The 17,343-nt window shown below is 39.9% G+C and overlaps 1 protein-coding gene across 2 annotated transcripts in view; it reads right to left on the reverse strand.

Annotated features, from left to right (window-relative positions):
* The window catches only part of INTU (inturned planar cell polarity protein), a 1,478,455-nt gene that overhangs the window by 324,494 nt on the left and 1,136,618 nt on the right, over positions 1 to 17,343 (reverse strand). For both annotated transcript variants that reach the window (XM_044061672.1, XM_044061671.1), the window contains exon 12: positions 7,058 to 7,567. In XM_044061672.1, the coding sequence (XP_043917607.1) occupies positions 7,058 to 7,567 (510 nt within the window). The remainder of the gene's footprint in view (positions 1 to 7,057; positions 7,568 to 17,343) is intronic.

Raw genomic sequence — 17,343 nt, forward strand, 5'->3', positions numbered from 1 at the left:
AAGTGGGCTCCAGTATCCAAGGAGGATATTTCAATTGAGACCACGGGAAGGGGAACCATACCTGTAGAGGCCAGGAGGGAGCAATGAAGATGACTGAGCTCTTCAGCCTGCTTGCTTTCTGTAGAAACTTTGGAATCAGTGGGAGAAAGAGGTAGGTATAGAGGAAACTTGGAGCTCAACTGTGAATCACAGCATCTCTCGGTGACTTTACCGGAGGGGGTATCAGAGTGAAGTACTTGCTGCATCTTGTTGTTGAAGGGAGAGGCAAAAAGGTTGCAGCAAGGCTGGCCCCAATGGCTGAAAACCACATTTGCTATTGTCTGATGGAGGGACCACTCGTAAATAATCAAAATGGACTTGCTGAGTCTGCCAGTGCATTGGTTTTCCCTGGTATGTGCACTGTGATTAGAAAGCGGTCTAAAGAAATCTCCCCTTCCCAGACCCTCATGGTCTTTCTGCACAACACGTAGGAAAAACCTCCTCTTTATTTGTTGATGTACCAGACTACTGACATGTGTGTGTGCATCACTGGGTTCACTACTAAATATTGAAATTCCACAATCCCAAGACTCTGAAAACAGAGGACCAGAATGTCGAGATTGCTGAATCTCGAACTAAAAAAGTAAAACACAAAACCAACTGTACTAACGTTTATGCAGGGGGCTCAAGCCCCCTGCACCTCCCACACTCCCTACAACTTAAATATACCAACTCTGAGATTGCACTACAGTGGAGTGAATGGCAAAGCTCCTGTTCTGCACTGTACGGCAATCTCCATTCACATTTTTTGAGATTTCGGTCATCGGTATTCAGAGTCTCGGGATTGTGGAATTTTGATATTTAGTAGTGAACCCGTATTGTTACAGTTCCTAGGGGGAGAACATTCTGAAAGGTTTGTAATGTTAGGACTGCTCTCATTTCTATGACATTGATATGCAACTTGATCTCCAAGGAGGACCACGTGCCTTGGGCCATTATTCTCTTGAAATGCCCCCACCATCCCAGTTGGGAAGCGTCTGTGGTCAATGTGGCTTTTGGGGGAGGAAGAGAACCACCTGCCCAAAAACATGTAGCCTGATTGGGTCCACCATTGAATATGATATTGGCAAATTGGAGTGAATTTTATGAGAACAGACAGAGGCTGGTAAAGAACAGACCACTGTACCACCAAGGTCCACTGGAGGATTTGCATGAAGAACCTTGTTAGAGGGACTAGAATAATGGCAGCTGACACTGACCCAAGAGCTTGCAACACTAGTTTCTCTGGAGGGGATGAATGAGACACCACGTCCCACATATGATTTCTCAAAGATGTGATGCGATAAAGAGGAAAGATACCACTTGAATTGCAGTACCCAGTTGAGTTCCTATAAATTCTAGTGGCTGCTGCCACAACTATGGCATCAACAGGGACACCTTTACTCCAATGGGTTCTGTCAGATGGAGGGACATAAAACATGCTGCATCTGTAAAACACTTCCAAATTCATGTATTTTTTTGTAATGATGTGGCTACTACAACTTATAACATGGGATGCTCATCTGCTTAAAAACTAAATAAGTCTTAAACCTGCAAGGCAAATAAGCAGTACTAGAAGAAAGACATGCCATTCTGAACTGCTGTTTAGTAGCTTTTATGAACAAAATGACAATCATCATTTGCTACAATCACATAACACCATTCCTTGAACTTACTCTGCAAATCAATATGACTGAAGATAATGTTCTAAAAAATATTAATTTGTGATGCTTGTGTTTATGACTGAGTTTGGACACTACAGATAAGTAAGAAATGCTTACAAAGTGAACAGTAAATTTATATTTGTGGAAGCAAATGTAATATCCACAGTTATTCACATTTTGAAACTAACTGTGGAGATTTTGGGTGGTTGGTATAATGGTTAAGGTGTTTAACTCCAAGCCAAAAGGTACAGAGTTTTTATTCTCACCTTGCAAAGGGAAATTAGCTAAGTTTAAAATGGCCCACACGGGCAACTAGCTTAGTAATGACTTATGAACCTATGAAGATGTATGTAAATATAACGTAGTGCATGCAGTATGGTGATTATGCTCTGATATCACAAAAACGATAAACCAGTTAAGCACTTCTATAGCATGAGATTTTATCTTAACAATTGTTAAGCACCCCTGCTTCAGTTGTTAAGACACAGTACGGCACTAGGCAGTTAAATTTTCCAGTAATGGCAAGCAAAAGACATCCTCAGAGTTAAAAAAAAGATTTGTTTGCCTATTGTTTGTGCCAGTAATCTGGCCTTGACTTTCCTTAACATAAGACAACTTGTTATGCTATCTTTCTGACGGTGCCACCAAGTGCTTTATGGCACTGAAAAAAGGGCAAAACACTTGGGGCTTTTTTCTTTTGTAATTAGTAGTACATGGAGCAGATGAAGCTCCATGCACTACACAGAATTATGAATGGGTCTACATTCATAACCCTTTCTTATGTGTTCTCCACATGGATGCCAAGAGTCACCTCAAGAGTGAATTTCTTGGCATCCATGTCTCGAACACACAAGCCAGTTATGATCAGAAACTTGATCATAATCCTGTTTATAGTGCACCATTTGTCTTCTGCATGTGAAGATCCCTAAAACAATACAAGAGAAAAGTACTCTCCTGATTAAAGATATTAGGAAGTAGTACCCCAACTAAGGATGTAGTAAGCTTTAAAAAATAACTTTAAGTCTACAATGAAACCTGATTTTATGTTGCACTCATATGAATTAATAACGGACTGACTATGTTTATTGTCACAAGAGTAAAATTGTTGCCGTTTTCTGATTAAGAGTGAAAGCAACACTGTTAAAAACTCTAGTGGGAATATCCAGCAAAGTGTTAACTCATTAATAACTGTGTGGTGTGACTTTCATCTTTAGCAGCCTACACACATCTTGTCTTCGAGAGCATTTTCTGAAAAATCCATTTAAAAGTATAAGATAAACAAATATAAATATTTTGTGAACTATAAAAGCTATTAAAAACTGTACAAATAGCAATGTGATGAGTAAGTGCTCCTGATGGTGCTAATAGTCAGTGGATTCGCAGTTTTCCATAAATACCATAATATATTATTAAGTCACACAAACCCAGAATTATATTTGTTGCTAAACTTTTGCAGACAACTTGTCATATCTTTGAAAATGTGCAACTTTGATATATACTGTTAGAATATTTAGGTTAACCAGACATAAGCTTTTATGTGAAAGCAAGACTTTTTTCTCTGAGTACGTTTACTTAGATATTTTTACAGAAGTATGAAAACATATGCTTAATTGTATAATTGGCAATATAAATAACACTGAATATCTCTCAAGATGTGCAACAAAGTACAAATATCAAAGATAGTTTTCTTTAACATCGAAGGTTTAACTTGATACCATACGGAAGTTTGTAAGTCGCTTGGTTTTTGAAATATTAAGTACCTAAGAAAATATTACTTTCATATTTGCTAACAAACTAGTAATATCTCAATAACAGTATGACATAAATGGACACTGAAAATGTATTTTCTAGTCTCTCACCATGGTTTTTCCCACCATGCCTCTCAATAGCATGCAGGTCTCTCAGTTATGAAATTATGATCATAAATATGAAAATAAGGATAACTGGCAAACAATGATTAATTTCTCCACTGCTTGACATCCTAGATTAACAGTTAGTGTTGTTTTGTTAATAAATCCTTGCCTTTTGTAATACTGCTTTTTATTAACTTCTAAGCAACTTAAAGTAGTCAGATGAAAAAAGATTTGGACGTTGTAAGGAGCTATGGGTTTTAACCAGAAGTATACAAAAAAGGTGCTGCAGGCTTAAGCACGTTAACCATAAACTCAGTCTAACTACTAGGCACAGTATTGTCTGCTCCATGTTTTAAAAGTTTTACCCCAAACAGTAACAGTACTTGTGTCCAGTCTGAAAGTGGTTGTAAGTGGCTGTCCAGAACAGCAAGAACACTAACATGAAAAAAAAAAAACAAATATGAAAAATTCCAAGTGAAAAGGCTTAATCTAAAAAAAAAATCAAGGTCTAGTAATTAGTTTTTTAAAAAATATTTATATAAAACAGCAGAAATATCAGGTCACATTTGTGATGAAGGCATCTAATATAAGGTTAAAGCTTCAGGAAGTTATCTGCTCTTCTCTCCTCTTGACATAAAAGACAATCCCTGCCCTGACCGTAACTCTCCAAATCACATCTTAGCTACCCAGTTCAACTCCTTTATTGATTCAATAGCCAAGCTCACCACATCATTTTCTAATAACACTTCTAACCCCACCTTAATCTCACACCTTCAACTCTAGTCCCACTGACACTGAAACTACTCATCTCCCCCCTTTACCATACAACCCATCTCTCTACACACCATAAAAAACTTCTACTAAAACTAAATCCATGCTGTCATGCCCTAGACAACCTTCCATCTAACTTTCTCAAGCTAGCTGCCGATGGCATAGCTCTTCCCATTACCATACTTATCAACCATTCAAACCAAAGAATCACATGTACCCCTCCTCTGGAAGAAAGCGTTCATCATTCCCCTCCACAAAAAAGGAAAATACTGAAATCTCCAACGTTCGTCCTATAGCCATCCTGTCCCCTATCTCAAAAGTCCTTGAAAAATGCATACACTTGCAACTCCTTCTCTACCTCCTAAACAATCAACTTCTTTCCCCTACTCAACATGGATTTAGACCTGGACATAGTACTGCCCTTCTGTCCATCCACATCATCAACCGCACCTGAGATTCTGGCAGCATTGTATCTACCCTTCTCCTAGACTTATCAAAGGCCTTTGATACAGTTTCCCACAACCTTCTCTTTGTCCAAACCTCTTTCACAATCCCCCCCCCCCATTAACTGGTTTGCCAATTACCTTTCTAATAGACAACAAGCTGTCAAGTGGAACAATAGTACCTCTTTCTTCCTTCACACCCCAACAGGAATTCCACAAGGCTCAATACTAGGTCCGTTACTTTTTAACATCTCATTAATAATTTTCATCAGTGCATTCCTAATACCAAACTTGTTCAATATGTGGATGACTCCACCATAATTTGCTATGCTCAATCCCTCCCCAAACTCAAGCAACTAACAAAACGCCTTCTCTTGTACCAAGTGTCTTGGATGCTGAAAAATCACCTTACTCTCAATGCATCCAAAACCAAAATCATAATCTTTACTCCATCTAAAAATACCGCTATCGATAAAAATTCATTCTCCATAGTCAGTCAGAATAAGATTCCCACTGAAATAGTCTCCCATACAAAACTTCTGTGTGTTATCATTGATGAACATTTAAAGTTTGACATTCATATACAAACTATTATTAAGAAAACACACCAAAAGCTCGGAATTGCTGTATCATCACAGCCATTATCTCACTCCCTCATCCAAACACACACACTCAATTTCCTACTTCATCCACTCTCTCTTGTATGAAGCCCCTCTCCTCACCAACCTTCAATCATCCCTAAAGTCAAAACTATCATCCTGCTACAATAAAATCTCTAAGTTTGCTACCGGGACCAAATCCTCCTCCCACCACAGTGATGTACTCCACCTCCTTGAACTGGCCGGAACTCCACCATTATCTCTCTTACATTCAACTGTTAACTGCTAACAAACTCATTTTCAAACCCACTAACTGCACTTCCCTCTCCTCCATACTCACCTTGCATCATCCTGACAGAATACTCAAGTCCAGTAACCAGAACCTCCTCAAAGTGTATAAACCCTTACACACACCAGGGCAATTTCTCCTGTCTTTTTCCCTTGCTCATCTATGGACTTCACTTCGCCTCCACATTCGAATCACCCAAAATCACTCCACCTTCAAGATCATGCTCCATTCCCATCTCTCTTCTTAGTGGGAATGCTCATGCTCTCAACCAACCTGACTCCCTCTATTTCATTTCTGCTCCCCATCCTTTTTTTTTTCCTTTCTCAAAACTCAACCAATGGCTCCCTTCAATTCATTTTCACTCACTCCCCCTTTTTTCCTTTCTCATAACTCAACCTATTCACCTCTCACTGCTCTACTCTCCTTTAAATCTTCCTACCTATCACCTCATGAAACTATGAGTGCATATATGCCTGCACTCCAAAATACTTGTGTTTTAATTTCATTCAATGCTTTGTTACATCTTGCTCAAAAGGTATTATTCTGTCTTATATGTTACTGTGTTTTTGAAAATTGTATTTTACTTGTTAACTTTGTTGATATTAGCTTTGTAATATTTGTATATGGAGCTTTTCTCCCTGGGCCTCCATTGAAAACAGGCTCATTTTCGGCCCAATGGGCTTTCTCGGTCAACAAACTATAAATAAATAAATGAAGTACTGATTTAAGAAGTTCATACCAACAAGCAGTGCAGAGAACAGGAAGTGTTGAAAAACAAACATAGAACTCCAAGATCCATGTACTGTTGCTCACCTTCATCACTGCTTGAGTTCTAAGCCTGGTGTTTGTGTATTTGTGGTGACGGACATTTATGTAGTTGCAAAACAATATGGCATTATCTTTTCTATTAATCTGGACAAGAGTTCAAAAACTGAGTTGTATCACTTCTTTAAACTAGTGCTGTGTTTCAACATTAGCAACAATTCATACAATTATTTTGGTAAAGGCTGTAACATTAAAGTCTTGGGGAACTCAGCAGAAAATTAAGGGTGCATGGTCTCTCTTTATAGAAATACTTTGGAACATATTTTTATTCATCACTGCATTGCTTCTGGGAGTAGAAGAAATACTATCTTTCCTCCAGCAAATCTGTCCCTATCTGTTGAATCTAGTGACCTTTATGTGAGAATGCTGTTTCAAAATGGTTAGGTTTCAAAAAAGTGATGTGCAATAGATTTTTTGATTAGTAGAAAACACAAGCAACATATGGAAAATGATGCACTCAGATTATAAAAAAGTCATCCTAAGTGACTTGTTTATACTAAATTTAGGCTGCTTTTTACTCCTCGTGAAAAATGTAAAGAAATCAAATATTGATACAATCATGCTCACAAACACAATGCAGAGCCAAGCATATTACCTTAAATAAGCTTCCACTTCCTCCACTGCCATCAGAACCTCCAGAGCCCTGAGATTCTCGTCGTCCATGCTTTCGGATTGAATCGGGTGTTGAGTGAGGGCTGAGGCTAGTGTTGTGAGACCCCCTTTCCGTGAGTCCTTCACTAACATTATCAGTTCCTCCACTATTCCTTGGAGGACTTGCTTTTCGTGTCCTTAAGGAGTCACCAAAAAGGGCTCTCTTGCTTGTTGGAGATGATGCAGACTTAGGAGAACTGTGTGTTTTACTGAAGATCGGTGAGCCTGAACTACTATCCACTTTGTCACGTGATGAAGGGAGGAACCAATCAGCACAAGACAGACATGGTATAGGAGGTGCTGCCAGCCTCTCCTCTATAGTGGAGTCAATTCCTTCCAGTTGGATTAACGTTGCCTTTGCTTGATCTACATATATGCAGTCTGGACCAGGATTTCCAACAGCTTTAGAAGTGCAGCCTCCAGCTTCTAGCAAAACACACAGCATGAAATGTTTCTGTCAAGGAGGAGAGAAAGGAGAGAATTTAGTAACAAAGGCAGCAGTGAAACTGAAACTTTGATCTGTGCTGCACATGATCCCTGTTCAAGCATGGTAATAAATACTTTAATCAGTACAGCTGTGCAACTCTATATGCATATTGAAAAAGAAATACGCCTCCTCCCTAGTTTTACCTTAACTTCCTATTGCTGGGTCATCTGGACTCCTTTCCTTTTACAGTTCTATTAATTCATTTTCTATTTAAGCTTGCCATACATTTTAAAACGACCCGATATTGCAGAGATAAGATTTCATCTAGCAGTTCTTATTACGCATTTACAAATACTTCCACATACAAATGATACACACCTTTTTTATAGTTTCCATGCAACCTTTACATTTTAATCAAAAGTGCATCATTACTGACAAAAAACATGAATTTTAAAAAATCAGCAAGTAAGAATTATAAAAGTTGAAGTATTGCTATGGCTAAGAAATTTAGGACTGCAATAACAAGAATTATCTCAAAGTGAAAATGAAAGTGTATTTCCATTCAATAGCAGACCATGACCATGACTATTAACTGCAATGCAACTTCCTTTAGCAAAATTCTGAACTGTTATCCCTGTGTTTGTTATAGAGTTAAGTCATACTTGTATTCTAATCTGGTTTGAAACATTATTAGTTCAGAACATAAGTCGGCCATATTTGTAAGTAGAAGTTCCAAGATATTTAAACTAGAAAGTTTGACTGCTGCTCCACTTTAATAACTATTATCAATGCCAAGTAGTGTCCGATTATAAATGTGTGCTATCTGTTCCAGTCTGTATACTGACATTTGACAGCTCCTAGAATTACTGCAATGCATACTTTTTTAAGCTAGGAACTGTTTATAACTGTCCTGTTGCCTGTATCAAAGCTATTGCATGACTTCATATAAGGAAAATAGCAAAACTCTTCCTATTAGGCTTCTGTTGGGTCACTGAACAGGTCCACCTAAATGCTAACCTCTATGGTATCTCCCTTGGTACATTCATCTGAGTGAATTCAATTTATTATAACCATTTCCATCCTATAATATGACAATTGATTTACCCATGGTAACATACTAGGACTCGCTTCAAGTTTGTGTAACTTGTTAGATATCCTTTAACACAGCACTATGTTAAAATCCATCAATAAGAATTCAAAACTCACTAGTCATGAATTTCTAGTCTCTGTCATATTCTCATTCTTGTAAGAGAATCACAACATTTCCTTTTCATCCAGGAGGAACAGCTTATCTTCCTCCCATGACAAGAAGGTTGATTAGTGGTACTATCAGTTTTATATGAATTCTAGACTATCATCCACTGACTGCCTTATATACCTTTATTATTTTTTTTGTTTACTTTTTCAAGACCCTTTCCTCTGTGAAAGGAATAGTATCAGGAGACCTATGCCTAACATACAAAGCACTAATGGACAACTTTTGATATGAAGCCCTTCACTGAGAATACCTTGTATGCGACTTCAACACAATAAGACGCACAGCATCAAGAAAAATGAATATCAGATTGTATAGTGAACCACAATAATTCCATAAATGAATGACTCCCATTCCTATGGAATACCTCTCTTCAGTTAAACTTAGACCATCAATCCATTTCTTTAAGAAGGAACTAGATGACTACATGGGTACCTGTAAGTTCCAACACTGTGCCATCAAGCTCCTCAGTGGTCAACAAACCTTGAAGTTGTTTATCAAATCTATGAACCTACCAAAGCAGACTTCCAGTATTATCCACAGCTGACAGTAGCAATCTTCAACTGGCAAATACATCACTACAAATTCATTAGGACTAATCCTCTGTGGGATGTACGACTGACAAAGGTAGTGAGTCTTACCTTCCTGTGAAATGTAAAAGTATATACATTGTATATAAGTGAAATTTAAAAAAAAATGTGTCAATGTACTGTTGACATCCTCAGACCTGCTTGACAAAGGGCTGCTATTTATCAGCTCATATACCCTAACAAGTAAATCTGTAGCTGGCACTTGACACACAGCTTCAGCCAGGATGGAACTTAACGGACTCCTGAGTAGGAGAAAAAGATATGTAGTGACCGCTGAGCAAAGAAACAGCTGATCTGTAATTCAAGATAAGGAATAAGTTTTAGTTTGTTTGGGATATTTTTGCAGTGACCCTAATGATAATGGACATAAGCTGGGTATAACAGCCCTGTGTTTCTAATGCTTAGTCAAACACTCTGCTTGTGCTGTGCTGACGATGTCATAACAAGGCCGAAATATGCATATCCAAAGCTAGTGGGGTTTGACTTTATTGGCCTGAAATTGTCCATTAAAACGACGAAACAAGCCATGGGCATTCAGAATTGCCAATTAGCAGAAACACCTGATGTTCATAAGGATCATTTGCATATATCCCATGTGACTCTGATACAAGAGGTTTGGGAGGTCACTCAGTGGAAGTTCTAACTTTGCTGGAGTTTTCATTTTGTTTTTACCGATTGGTTTTTCAGTGACCTTCTCACTCACTGTTTTAAACTGTACTGTTCAAACATTTAAGTGAATTAGTCACTGCATCTGACGTAGCATTCATAATAAGAATACAAATGTCTTAGGATTGATTGTAAATCCAGAAACGGTCTCTTTTTCTGGCATAAAACTTGTGAATATTATCCTCTGGGAACTCAAAACAACCTTTTTTATAACAACAAAGCAGATAACTAATTTCCATTTTTTACACGGGCTAATATTTGCTTGTTTTAGGACTGTAAATCCAAAAACAGCCTCTCTTCCTGCATAAGAGAATTTAAGTACCTTTATCTGCACTTTTTTTTTCAAAAAATACAGTATTTAAATTGATTTTAACTGTGTTGCAGGAATATTAACTGAACTGGAAGTTAGTCAGTGTTTGCTAGTAATTACAGGTGTGGGGGTAGCCACATTCTTTGATTTCCTGTCCTTGCCTATTTAAGTGGTACAGTGTGAAATATTTTCTGCTTAAAAACCTCAGCTTTGGCCGGCTAAGAACTGGCTGTATTCAACTGGACGTATAAGAGAATTTAAGTACCTTTATCTGCACTTTTTTTTCAAAAATACAGTACTTAAATTGATTTTAACTGTGTTGCAGGAATATTAACTGAACTGGAAGTTAGTCAGTGTTTGCTGAATTTTGTTATTTGCTAGTAATTACAGGTGTGGGGTAGCCACATTCTTTGATTTCCTGTCCTTGCCTATTTAAGAGGAACAGTATGAAATATTTTCTGCTTAAAAACCTCAGCTTTGGCTGGCTAAGAACTAGCTGTATTCAACTGGACGTATAAGAGAATTTAAGTAACTTTATCTTCACTTTTTTCAAATAATACAGTATTTAAATTGATTTTAACTGTGTTGCAGGAATATTAACTGAACTGGAAGTTAGTCAGTGTTTGCTGAATTTTGTTATTTGCTAGTAATTACAGGTGTGTGGGGGTAGCCACATTCTTTGATTTCCTGTCCTTGCCTATTTAAGAGGTACAGTGTGAAATATTTTCTGCTTAAAAACCTCAGCTTTGGCTGGCTAAGAACTAGCTGTATTCAACTGGACGTATAAGAGAATTTAAGTACCTTCATCTGCAATTTTTTTTTTCCAAAAATACAGTATTAAATTGATTTTAACTGTGTTGCAGGAATATTAACTGAACTGGAAGTTAGTCAGTGTTTGCTGAATTTTGTTATTTGCTAGTAATTACAGGTGTGGGGGTAGCCACATTCTTTGATTTCCTGTCCTTGCCTATTTAAGTGGTACAGTGTGAAATATTTTCTGCTTAAAACCTCAGCTTTGGCCGGCTAACAACTAGCTGTATTCAACAGGACGTATAACAGAATTTAAGTACCTTTATCTGCACTTTTTCCCCAAAAATACAGTATTTAAATTGATTTTAACTGTGTTGCAGGAATATTAACTGAACTGGAAGTTAGTCAGTGTTTGCTGAATTTTGTTATTTGCTAGTAATTACGGGTGTGGGGGTAGCCACATTCTTTCATTTCCTGTTTTTGCCTATTTAAGTGGTACAGTGAGAAATATTTTCTGCTAAAAAACCTCAGGTTTGGCTTGCTAAGAACAAGCTGTATTCAACTGGACGTATAAGAAAATTGAAGTACCTTTATCTGCACTTTTTTTTTCAAAAATTACAGTATTTAAATTGATTTTAACTGTGTTGCAGGATTATTAACTGAACTGGAAGTTTTGACTCTGCTCTTCAGTTAGTCCCACCCACCCTCCCTGTTTTTGTTTTGGTGTTAATCTTAGTGGCCTTGAAATTGCCCGCCCCTCTTGTAAATTTGTGTTTGGATACACCTGGGCCCATCTCATTTGCTCACTCAACTGAGTGCAGTGAGATCATATTCTGATTTCAGGCACTCCTACTGTGTACAAAGTGAGCATCTGGAAAACAGAAAAAAAAAATTAAGCTTGTTTCCTGCCTTTCCTGTTAAGTGGTATAGACTATTTGTAGGCTTCTGAGCCCCCAAGCCCTTCTGTGTTGGAGGGAAGCCTTCTAGCTTAGTTTTTTTTTTAGACAAACTAGTAAACTGATAAAAAACAACTTATACCAAACACGGAACTTAACCGTCTTATAACTAGCCAGTTTTCTAGTTTCATCACTCAAATCTGTTTCTTTGATCTCAGCACTTGTTCAGAAAAAAAAAAATTCATCTGCTTTTACTGTACTTGTGTTTCTACCTACTTTATTTTACTTTTGCATCATCTTAAAAGTACTCAATTGTATTTATTACTGCTTGGTGTAACTCATTCTAAGCCTTTTGGTTTAAACACTTGGGCTTGGACCAGTTGTTTTGCACTGAGAGGGTTTGTGGTCTGCACTGTAGTGGCAGAACAGGTAGCTTACATCCTTCTAGGTTGGGAACTGCTGATTGAGGGCTCAGTGTCTGTTATTCTAAAAGTGTATTAATTCTGGTTTAAGCACTTGGGCTTTCAGGCCAGTTATTTTACATTAAGAGGGTTCGTGGTCTGCACTCTTGTGGGAGGAGAGGCTGGAATCTGCCCTTCTGAGCTGGGAATTTCTGGTTAAAGGCTTATAGTGCATGCATATCTGAACTGCTTCTTACTGAAGTTGGTGCGCCATGTTTGCTGTGGCATAGACTGGATTCGGGCCTGCTGGATCTAGCTTTGTTTGTGTAACTTGAGCACTAATCCAGGCATTCTCTAAAGTATTCAATTGTATTTATTACTGCTTGGTAGTAACTTGATTAAAGTGTAGCTATCATTCTAAGTCTTTTGGATTAAGCACTTGGGCTTCAGACCAGTTGTTTTACATTAGGAAGGTTTGTGGCATGCACTGTGGTGGCAGGACAGGTAGCTTTCATCCTTCTAAGTTGGGAACTGCTGATTGAGAGCCCAGTGTCTGTTATTCTTAAAGTGTATTAGTTCTGGTTTAAGCACTTGGGCTTCAGGCCAGTTATTTTACATTAAGAAGGTTCGTGGTCTGCACTCTTGTGGGAGAAGAGGCTGGACTCTGCCCTTCTGAGCTGGGAATTTCTGGTTAAAGGTTTATAGTGCCTGAATATTTGAACTGTATCTTACTGAAATTGGTACACCTTGTTTGCTGTAGCATAGACTAGATCCAGGCCTGCTGAATCTAGCTTTGTTTATATGCTTGTTGTTTGTTTGCTTGTTATTTCCTGGGCAGCTAATTCCACCTAATACGGCTTCTCAGCTTCTGTGGATCACTAGTGATATCTGCATTGCTTACTGTACTTATTTCCTTGTTTCACTTGAAAGAAAGTTACTGTTTGTCGTTTTGCATTTAAGTTACCTGTAACACATTGCACTTAAGTTACCTGGCACTTGCTCACTAAAGCAATTATATAAGTCAGCACTAAAAATTAAAAGCACTACACCCTCACTTCCCACTGGCCCTTGTTTTCAATTATAAAGGAATTCCCAATATTATTCTAGCATGTCCAAAGGTCAGTTGTCAATCTCCTCTCCGGTCCAGCTGGTGAATCTGGGAATCTTGAGGCAATATTACAACTGCCTCATGTACACAGACAACCCTCTCCTCCTCCCAACAAATTCCAACACATGTGAGAGATGCAACCATATAGCCAAACTGGAGGCTAAGCTCTCTCAACTCAGCACTGGTATAACCAGTCAGGAGGAGAAGGAAACCACACTCACTACAATTCCAGTCTCACATAGACCTACCACGACAGCAAACCAAACACATAATCACACAAAAACATACTCGGAGGCTCTAAATAAAGATCTGCCTAAGCAGCAGAGATCTCCAAAGCAGACACCCAAGCAACCGCTACCCCAAAACAAAACACGTATCTCACAAAGCCAGTGTGCCGAACAGTCACAGCCCTTAAGACTAAACAACACACCTGATACACTTGTAATAGGTGACTCTATCATCAGGCACACTGACGTCCCGCTCACCAGGCTGAACAAGGAGAGGGTCACGGTGAGCAGCCTGTCGGGCGCTAGGATCCGCCACATAACACAAGCACTCAGGTCACTCCAAGGCAAGTACAAATATGACTCAGTCATTGTCCATGCTGGTGTGAATGACCTGAGACGTACCTCCCTGGACTACATGAAAAGAGACATAGAGGAGCTCACTGAGCATGTAGCCCAGGCCGGTATGACCCTGACCTTGAGTAGCATCTTACCTTCACCAAGAATGATGCCACAATATGAAGACAAGATGATCAATTTCAACAATTGGCTTAAGTACTGGTGTCATTCAAAGGGGATCCAATGCCTGTCAGCTTGGGATGATATGCTCGACAAGCCACGATGCTTCACTAGGGACGGCTTGCACCTGTCACCCTGGGCTTTCGGATATTGGCAAAGGCTCTTGCTACCCCATAGTGCCTTTTTTAGGCAAGGCTCAAAAGACAAACCCACCTCCATAGGTATCACAAGGGATAAGAAACTAAGAGTAATGCTACTCAACGCCAGAAGTCTAAACCTCAAGATGCACGCACTCAAAACTCTCCTTAGCATGGAGAACATCGATATCTGTGCAGTAACAGAAACCTGGTTCAGGGCTCCCGAGAGCACCCCAGCACTACCAGGTTATACCTCATACCATGCTTTTTGGCCCCAAAACTTGGACCGAACCACAAAAGGAGGGGGAGTATCGATATTCATCAAACATACCCACACCACCAGGTTGGTGGCAAAGCACGAAGCATCAGAGACTATCCATGTGCAACTAACAGTGGGTAAAACTGCCTTCCAGTTTATAGCCTGCTACAGACCACCCTCCCAAACCCAGGAACCCCACTCGGCCTTCCTGAGAACACTGGAAAATATGAAGGTCTTTCCAAACACCATTATATTGGGCGACTTCAACTACCCAAACATAGACTTGGAGCATTACTCTAGCTCCAACACCCTAGCCCAAAGGTTCCTAGAATTTATAAACTCAAATGCTATGGAACAACTTGTTACCACTCCACAAGAGGGAAAACATACTGGACCTGATCATCACCAACATGGGGACTCTATGCTCCAGACCATAAGTGTATCCCTCACTGGTAAGATCAGACCATAAACTAATCTCACTGGATATTCACATGCCGACCCCACCCCCTGCCCAGAAAACCACAGTGAAAAACTTCTCTAAAGCAAATTTCACACTCCTCAAAACCGAGGTGGAATCCTTCAAAGCCCCCGGGCCTGTGGAAAATACGGCCCAGACTGCAGAATCCTTTATAAACGCATTCTATGAACACCTTCAGGAATGCATGGATCATGCGATCCCAAATAAAACCAAGACCCAATCCTCCAAAGGCAGATGTCCTGCCTGGTGGACCCCAGCCATAAACAAACTATACAATAGAAGGAGGAAGCTACTAAATGATAGAGCAAAATCCCAAAAAGGGAAGGCATAATTGATCAGTATTAGCAAAAAACTACGGGCACTCATAAAATTGTCTAAGGCCAGCTTCGAGAGAAAAATTGCACAGGACACTAAGGATAATCACAAGGCTTTCTTTAGTTATGTTAGGAACCTGGGTGGTAATTCCCAGATATGCTCAGAATTAGTCCAAAATGACAAAAAATACACTGAACCCACAGACATTGCCAACATCCTAGCTGACAGGTTCAGTGCAAACTTCTCCCCCCCCCTCCCCACCAAAAGGACAAATATCTATCCCAGCAGAGTGCTGCCCCCCAGACATCTCAGATGCTCAGGTAAGAGCCGCCCTCTCCAAAGCAAAAAACACAGCATCAATGGGACCAGACGGTGTCCCGGGCTGCGTCCTACATGAACTCCAAAAAGAGCTAAACCCAAACATAAAACTACTGTTCAATCTCAGCCTTACTACAGGATATGTGCCCAAAGAGTGGCATACAGCAACAGAGGTCCCTCTCCATAAAGGTGGTGCCTCAACGGATCCTGGAAACTATCGCCCCATAAGCCTGACTAGCTTGGTCTGCAAAGCTATGGAAAGGATCATCATGGACCTCATACATAAAGATACTGGGGACCTACAGACACTGGATCCTACCCAGTTTGGCTTTGTTAAGGGCAGATCCTGCCTTTTTAACCTGGTTGATTTCTTTGAAACAGTCATCAAGGCCATTGACGAGGGGAAGGTGGTCCACACAGCCTACCTGGACCTCGCAAAAGCCTTCGATACAATACCCCACTCGGGCATTATAGATAAGCTCACCAGCTTAAATATAAACCCCTATGTCACTAGATGGATTGCAAACTGGCTCAAGGATAGAACCCACATGGTTAGAATTGCTGGAGCCATGTCAGACTCCAAACCAGTTACAAGTGGTGTCCCACAAGGCTCAGTCCTGGGACCTCTCTTGTTCGGTATATATTTCTCGGAGGTACAGGCCAACACGGATGAACTGTGGCTGACCAAGTTCGCAGATGACTGCAAACTGGGTGCCATAATAGACTCTCCAGCCGACACAAGCATCCTTCAAAAGGGCCTCATAGAAACAGACAACTGGTGCCAGAGCCATGGCCTCAAGCTAAATGCCAAAAAGTGTATAGTCATCCCCTTTGGCAAAAACAAAGTGCCCACAAATTACCACATAGGTGGTAATCCATTAAGTACAGAAGAAGTAATTAGGGACCTGGGGACCCAAGTTAATAGCAATCTCTCATTTGACAAACACGTGGCCAAAGTGGATAGAAAAACATTTTATATAGCCCACCTAATCATGACTGGATTCACATCTAGATCAGGGAGGTCATCGTGCCTCTTTACTCATCCCTCATCAGGCCCATAATTGAGTACAATGCCCCTTTTGGGATGTACCTTACCAGACACCTGCAGCAACTGGAAAGACCCCAAAAGTACCTCACCAAGAGGATCAAAGGGCTCAAACAGATGCCATATGCTGCCCGGTTAAAGAAACTCCAGCTCTACTCAGTGGCATACCGCCTGTTCAGAGGCGATCTGTGCCTGATGTATAAAGCCATGTCCAACCCGGAATTAATGGACATGCTGCACCTCAGAAAATCCAAATCCCATCGAGCTACGCTCGAGAGACTTGAACCTCAGCACTGAAATAAATAGGACATGCTGGAGGGACAGATTCATAACCCAGAGGCTCCCTTCACTCTGGAATAAAATCCCAGTCCAGGTTAGGCAGCGTCCCTCATTGATTCTCTTCAAGAGGAATCTTGATGAGTGGATGGGAGATTGTAGGTTTACCCCGGGTATCACTTCTGTGTCACTGTTAGACACAGGCACAGTATACTAACCTCGAAAAAGGGCATAGCAAAATAAATTTAAAATAGGT

This window comes from Protopterus annectens, chromosome 2.part0 (genome assembly GCF_019279795.1).
Source record: "Protopterus annectens isolate FY-2018-M chromosome 2.part0, PAN1.0, whole genome shotgun sequence".
Lineage (NCBI taxonomy): Eukaryota > Metazoa > Chordata > Ceratodontiformes > Protopteridae > Protopterus > Protopterus annectens.